This window comes from Arachis hypogaea, chromosome 12 (assembly GCF_003086295.3).
Source record: "Arachis hypogaea cultivar Tifrunner chromosome 12, arahy.Tifrunner.gnm2.J5K5, whole genome shotgun sequence".
NCBI lineage: Eukaryota > Viridiplantae > Streptophyta > Magnoliopsida > Fabales > Fabaceae > Arachis > Arachis hypogaea.
The window spans coordinates 5,748,023-5,755,665 of record NC_092047.1 but is presented as its reverse complement, the minus strand read 5'-3'; the positions used below and the strand labels follow the sequence as shown (position 1 = coordinate 5,755,665).

The 7,643-nt window shown below is 39.7% G+C and overlaps 1 protein-coding gene across 1 annotated transcript; it reads left to right on the top strand.

Annotated features, from left to right (window-relative positions):
- The first annotated feature begins 5,856 nt into the window (after nucleotides 1-5,856).
- LOC140176586 (uncharacterized) lies at nucleotides 5,857-6,901 on the top strand. The gene is made up of 2 exons (XM_072208111.1): nucleotides 5,857-6,798; nucleotides 6,857-6,901. The coding sequence occupies exons 1-2, from the start codon at nucleotides 5,857-5,859 to the stop codon at nucleotides 6,899-6,901; spliced, it is 987 nt and encodes a 328-aa protein (XP_072064212.1).
- The last annotated feature ends 742 nt before the right edge of the window (nucleotides 6,902-7,643 follow it).

Genomic DNA, 7,643 nt, shown 5'->3' with positions numbered 1-7,643 from the left:
ATGGAGTTAATCACTCCCTAGAAGAATAGTGGTGACGACCAAGACAAAAGTGAAATTTTCACTAGAATGTATAAAGTAGGAATTGATAAGATTTGTATAAATTTTAAGATTGTGCTTTCATTGTAGAGGAGGAAAAAGAGAAAGAGGGTGACTGATGATTAGGATTAGCTATTTTGACCATAAATACCAGCAGAATTCAAAATTTAAAAATAGAGACATAGATGAAGAAATAATTTTGTGTGTGTATTCTTATTGATATCCCAATTATTAAAGTGATATATATACAATCAGCAATAACAATAAAATCTATAAAATCTACAAAAAAAATTTATCAGGTGACAAATTGGTGAGTCATTATAACTGAATTTTTTTTAGAAGTCAAGTTGATGAAATGTAGAAAAAGTGGAGAATGTGATGAAATCTCTAATATAATTAGTTTATTGGGCTTGATATTTTTTTGGATTTGATGGTTATCAGTAGTTAAGAGAAGGGGAGTTGAATCTTGGCCTCCTTTTGATTTAGCTTTTAGCCTTGTATTCTGTGAGAGTAGAAAACAAGAGAGACTTCAGTTTTGTCTCATGACACAGTAAGAGTTAGAACAGAGTTCCTTGCAAGATGTGATATAGTAAAAAGTTGCTTTATAGTGAAATCATGAGATACTTTATTTTTGTCTCCTATAGTGCAGAATCAGAAACAGATAAGAGAGTAAAGAATGACACACAGGTGTATCATGGTTCAGCTACCCAGTACAATGTAGCCTACATTCAATCTCCATCACAATAGTAATAGAATTTCACTATCTTTCAACAGATTACAATCACCAATTCTCCCTAGGATTCTACCCAATCCTATCTAGGACAAGTCCAATTTCTAACCCAAACTGAACTTGACTAGGAATTCACCCTAGCTTTTCAACCACAAAGTGCTAACCCAACTTGCAAGGAAATTTCTTCAGGATCATGACAACAAAACAGAAAAATTTACAAAATTTTTTTGAGATAACTATGACTTTTTCTCCAAGTTTAACTCTTTGTCTTTTACCACTCAATGGCTTTTACTTACAAACTTCACCAATTTGTCTTTTTTCATTGAAACTTAGACAGACTAAACTGAAAAAAAGAAGACATAATGAAAACCATGAAGGAGAAGAATAAACAACTCAAAGAGCTATGGAAACCCAAACGTTGTGCTCTAACTCCTTACTCTAATCCTTGGCCGTTCACCCTTATTATAGAAGAGGAAGCTTCCTAGGTTTGAAACCTTACTTCAACACATGTTGATTTTTTTTTCTCCCAAGATCAAAATCAGCAGCGGCATTCAGAGGAGAAAGAGAGGACAGAAGCAGTGACATGCAACTATACCTTCTATCTTCTCTTTCAACCTTTTTCATCTTGCTTCTTGAATCTGAGCCGTGCATCCTTGCTTTGGCTCCAAGTATGATTTTTTATCGTTGATAAATAGCAAAACACCATTGACTTCACTTTCTTCATTTTTCAATTTGGTGCTTGTTCAGAGTTGATTTCTTCACCGTTCTTTGATGAAGCACAAATAGAAAAATTACCTTTTTGTGATTTTCTTTACTAATGAGATTTTTCCTTTTTGCTATATCCCCTTTTAACTTCTCTCCTTTCATGAAATCGAAATTTTACTTTCTGAACCTCGCTTTGTCCTAACTTCAGAATTTTTCCGTTCTTTCTTTTTGTTTCAGAATGATGTGATGTGAAAGAAAGAGAGGAGAGAGAAGAGAGAGTTTTAGTTTGGTGGGTGAAGTGTGTTCAAATGAAATGAAGTTTGAATTTCTTGATTAGAGACTTAGTGGAGTGAATGAATTTGGGTGTGACCACCAAATTTGGCATACGTTTGTTCTTGTGCCAATGTGTTTTCTTTCTTTCTCATAGTTTCAGCCATTCAATCTTTGGATCAAGATTGTTTGGAATGAATGGTTTGTTTAAGTTGAACTTAATATTGGGTTAGAGTGTGTGTGGGGCCGGTTCTATATGACTTGAGTCATTGTTTTTTAGACCAGTTTCAATTCATTTAAATTCTGCACACTAAGCAAAATAAATTACACAAAGTGTGTGTTTGGATTACAGTTTGCAAACGGAAGTTTGCATAGAATTGATTTTGCAAACTTGATTTTGATGAAAAGTAAGTTTGTGTTAACGTGATTTATGTTTGGCAATCTTTATGTCAAAATAAATTATAGTAAAATAAATGTTGTTTGGATTATACTATTCAAAATCACTTTTAGATGAAAAATTACTAAAAGAGACATCAATTAAAATAATTTTGAATGTTATTCTATTATTTTACTTTAGATATTTGAATAAATCTTTTTAATTCATTTTATAATAATGTTAATATTTACTTACTAAATTAAAGTGACATATAAAAATTGACAATATAGGACTTTTTTGGTATCCAACATTCATAATTTTATTAATACTTATGAATAATTTTTTATTTAATTTGTCTTTTTTAATGGGATCAATTAATCTATATTATAAAAAAGTTACAATAAAATATAATATATGAAAATTATAATTATAAATTTTACATCGTCGAATAAAAAATAAAAAAGACACTTTACATATTAAATATAAAGAACAGTAAATAATAAAAAAAAATTATATGAACTAAAAAACAATAAGAAATAAAAATATAAAAGGGAGTACTATATATTTTATAATATTAAACAAAAAAATTATTTTATAATTTATTTTAGTGTCGTTAGTACTCTTTAATCTAGTGTCATTTTGGACTATAAATTTTTATTATTTATAACTCTTTTGTTACTTATAATTAGTATATAATAAAAATAAAAATAAAGTACAGTAAGAAGTACAATAAAAATAAAAAATAAAAACAAAAAAAATTTATACAAACATAGTATATAATAATCACACCCAACAACATATATTATATGAACAAAAAAATTATAATAAAAAGTAAATAAAATTCATATAAAAAAAATCAAATAAAAAAATAAAAAAAATTATACACAACATAAATATAGTACAATAAAAGATAGAAAAAAATAATTTATATAAATAAAAAATAATAAAAATTAATAAAAATTAATAAAAATAAAAATTTATATCAACAATAGTTGTCATATAAATAAAAAATATAATAAAAATATAACAATACATCAGAAAAATGAGATGAAAAATATTTATTATATAAATAAAAAATATAATAAAAAACATAAAAATCAAAATATGAAAGAAAGAAGTAAAAATAATAAAAAAATTTAAAATCTTTATCTTGGCAGTGATGAAAATAAATCTGGAAAAAAAATTTTTAACCAAGAATATAAAGAGAAGAACATACAGAAAGTGTGAAATTATGTGGTTATGTGCATCTTTTTTATAGAAGAAATGAAGAGTACAGTTGGTAGATATGGAATAAATTTCTTATCTAATTCCTCCAACAATAATTAACTTTCCCAATGTGAACGCAGAAGCTTGAATTTTTAGCTTCACGAGAACGTACGTTTAGAGGTGAAAGCACTTCTGGGTTAGGGGTTCCAAAAAGTTGCCAAACATGACAATGAAACGTTTAAGACGCTCAAACGGACTTTTCTATTCTCGAACGTGAACCCCAAACACACCCAAATAATTTGATATTAATCAAATAATGTTTAGTCATCATCTTAATTATAGTTTAGTTCTCGCCAATGAGTTATAGCTCAAATGGCATAGACTTCCCATACTCAATTAAGAGGTCGCGGGTTCGAGTCTCCTATCTTTGGTAAAAAAAAAATTATAGTTTAGTTCTCTAAACTCAACAAGATTAAATTAAGATGTTTTTGTTATTGATATGGATTGATGAAGGAGATTGATTTGATAACTGTTACGGATCCGGCCCACCGTCCCGGATCCAAGACCGAACCCAACACCGGTTCCCCGGGTCCGACCCGTTCCCCTCTTCTAGAAGGCCCGAATACGGCACTCTCAAGATTCCTAACCGACTTTTGAATTCAAACGTCTCCCTTATCTTAGCCAAATAAGATAAGATAAGACATTCACCATCACCTATAAATAAAGGGCCCAGGTCCCTTCAGGTAATCATTCATTCCACACACCTTATACCTCTCAGATCCATTCTGACTTGAGCGTCTGAGTGTCTTTGCAGGTACCTCCCCCCATCGCTCCAGTCAAGTGATCCGGCATCCGCCTCGACCCGCAGGTTCCCGATCCATCTCTCAACCCGTACCAGAGACATCTTGTACATTGGCGCCGTCTGTGGGGACCTGCGCCGACTAAATCGGAATGGGGGATATACCGGAAGAAGCCTCCTCAAGTCGAGAGGACTCTCGACCAAGAAATCTGACCCCAGAACATCAAGAGGTCACAAACCAAGCTAGGATAATGAGCGCTATCCACCACACAAACGATCGTATATTTACGGAACCGCGACACCCCAAGAACACGGGAGACAAAGCAGCTCAAATCATCCAAGATCTCTGCCTCCGGGTCCAAGAGCTCGAAGGCAAATTGACCACCAAAAACAGACTCCATAACGAACACGGAAGCCATGCGAATTCCCGGTCAAAATCTCGTCGCGGCAGGTCGCCGACTCGGCGACATGATACGAGAAACGATCGCAGCACCTCGCGCGACCACAGACGGGAGAAATCGCCAGAACGGCGATACAGCAAAAGGCACAACCGTAGCGCTTCCCGAGACCTAAGCCACCAGCGCGACTCAGATGAAGAGCGGCGACACCGAGACACAAAACGCACGAGAAACGACCATATAATAATGGGCGCTACACCCTTTACAGAAAGAATCCTAAGAGCAAAACTCCCCAAAGGCTTCGACAAACCTACCGATATGAAGTACGATGGAACTAAGGATCCCCAAGAACACCTAACGGCTTTTGAAGCCAGAATGAACCTAGAAGGAGCGGCCGACGCGGTCCGATGCAGAGCCTTCCCGGTAACCCTCGCCGGGCCAGCGATCAAATGGTTCAACGCCCTCCCAAATGGATCCATAGCCAGTTTCCACGATATTACACGAAAATTCATGGCCCAGTTCACTACTAGGATCACTAAAGCCAAACACCCCATCAGCTTGCTTGGGGTCACACAAAAACAAGACGAATCCACAAGAAAATACCTCGACCGCTTCAACGACGAATGCCTAACGGTCAACGGACTCACGGATTCCGTCGCAAGCCTTTGCCTGACCAATGGGCTAATGAACGAAGATTTTCGCAAACACCTCACCACCAGACCGGTATGGACCATGCATGAGATCCAGAACGTCGCCAAAGACTACATCAACGACGAAGAAGTCAGCCAGGTCGTCGCGGCCAACAAGCGGTAGCACGGCAACACCCAACGCGGCAATTCGGCTTCTCACCATAACCCAACACCCAAAGAGAATCAACGGGACCACCCGAGGCCGACCAGCCGGCCACCGAGAATAGGCAAATTCTCTAATTACACGCCCCTAACTGCACCAATTACCGAGATATACCACCAAATAGCAGATCGAGGCATCATTCCAAAAGCCCGACAACTCAAGGAAAGGACAGGAGGCAACAAAACCCTCTACTGCGAATACCACCGAGGTTACGGTCACAAAACACAAGATTGTTTCAACCTTAAAGACGCCCTTGAACAAGCCATACGAAACGGAAAACTCCCAGAATTTGCCAAAATCATCAGAGAACCGAGACGCGCGGAGAGAGACAGGTCACCGGAGAGAGAATGACGTAACCCGAGAACCCAAAAGCAACCCCCTAGAGAAAGTCCAGAGGAAGACCCGACCATCATAGTAAACGTCATCACGGGCAAAGATGCACCATGCAAGTCAAAATCCACGATAAAAAAAAGACCTCAAGGTAATGGCCGTCAGAAACCAAGCCCCAACTCCCATGACCGACAAAGCAATAACCTTCCTACCCGAGGACTGCCAGCACGGCACCCCAGCCGAAGACGCACCCTTCGTAATCTCGGCAAGAATTGGAACCGGACTAGTCCGAAGAATACTAGTAGACACCGGCGCAGATTCCAACATCCTCTTTCGAGGGGCCTTCGACAAGCTTGGGCTCCGCGACGAAAATCTCCAGACGCACCGCAACGGCGTCACGGGACTCGGGGACAACTTCCTCAAACCGGAAGGCTCCATCACACTCCCCCTCACCATAGGAACCGGCAACAAGAGGAGGACAATCCTAGCCGAATTCGTGGTCCTAAAAGACTCCACTGCCTACAACGTCATCCTCGGAAGAAAGACAATCAATGACTTCTCGGCCATCATCTTTACCAAGTACCTCCTTATGAAGTTCGTAGCGGAGGACGACTCCATCGGGACCATCCATGGAGATCGGGAAGTCGCAGCAGAATGCGACAACACCAGCCTGGCTTTACGGAAAAAATCCCGCGACGCTGCCGGGATATTCCTAGCCGACCTAGACGCCCGACAAGATGGCCAACCTAGACCAGAACCGGAAGGCGACATGGAGAAACTGCAAATAGGACAAACCAAGGACGAGTACACCTTCATCAACAGGAACCTCCCCTATGACCTAAAAGAAGACCTTTCCCAATTTTTAAAACAAAACAGAGACCTGTTCGCTTTCACGCCAGCCGACATGCCGGGGATAGACCCCGACTTAATGTCCCACCGGCTAGCTGTAAACCCCAAAGCCAAACCCGTAGCACAAAGAAGAAGAAAAATGTCAGCAGACCGAGCGGCCGAAGTCAAGAGACAAGTACAAGCCCTACTCGAAGCAAACTTCATCCGAGAACTTCCCTACACGACCTGGTTAGCAAACGTTGTACTGGTAAAGAAATCCAACGGGAAATGGCGAATGTGTGTCGACTATACGGACCTTAACAAAGCCTGCCCAAAAGACGCCTTTCCCCTGCCGAACATCGACGGACTAGTGGACGCCGCATCCGGACATCGATACCTCAGCTTTATGGACGCATACTCCGGCTACAATCAGATACCCATGCACCGACCCGACGAGGAAAAAACGGCGTTCATCACCCCCGACGGCACGTACTGCTACACAGTCATGCCCTTCGGTTTGAAAAACGCCGGAGCAACGTACCAACGGCTCGTCAACAAAATATTCCAGAACCTATCCGGAACAAAACTAGAAGTCTACATAGACGACATGCTCGCCAAAACTGACTCCGGCGAACAACTCATCAGCGACCTCAAGGTCATAATGGACACCCTAAGAAGGCACCAAATGCGACTCAACCCAACAAAATGTGCCTTCGGAATGGAGGCAGGGAAGTTCCTCGGCTTCATGATCACACAACGCGGAGTTGAAGCCAACGCAGAGAAATGTCGCGCCATCCTCGAGATGACGAGCCCAAAAAACCTATGCGACGTTCAGAAGCTCACCGGCCGACTAACAGCCCTATCTCGCTTTCTCGGAGCATCAGCCCAAAAAGCAATCCCCTTCTTCAAACTAATGAAGAAAGGAGCCCCCTTCATGTGGAAAGAAGAGTGCGAAGCGGCATTCCAACACTTCAAGAAAACCCTGGCGGAACCACCAATTCTCGCCAAACCCCAAACAGGGGAAACCCTGTACTTGTACCTCTCCATAACGGAAGAAGCACTCGCGGCGGCACTCATCCGAGAAAACAAGAAAAAGGAGCAAAAACCTATATA

Excerpts from the sequence above, each read along its gene's own strand:
- LOC140176586 (XM_072208111.1), top strand. The coding sequence starts at position 5,857 with ATGGCCGTCAGAAACCAAGCCCCAACTCCCATGACCGACAAAGCAATA. Across the intron at positions 6,799-6,856 it reads GGTTAGCAAACGTTGTACTG|CCTGCCCAAAAGACGCCTTT; the intron begins GTAAAGAAATCC and ends ACCTTAACAAAG.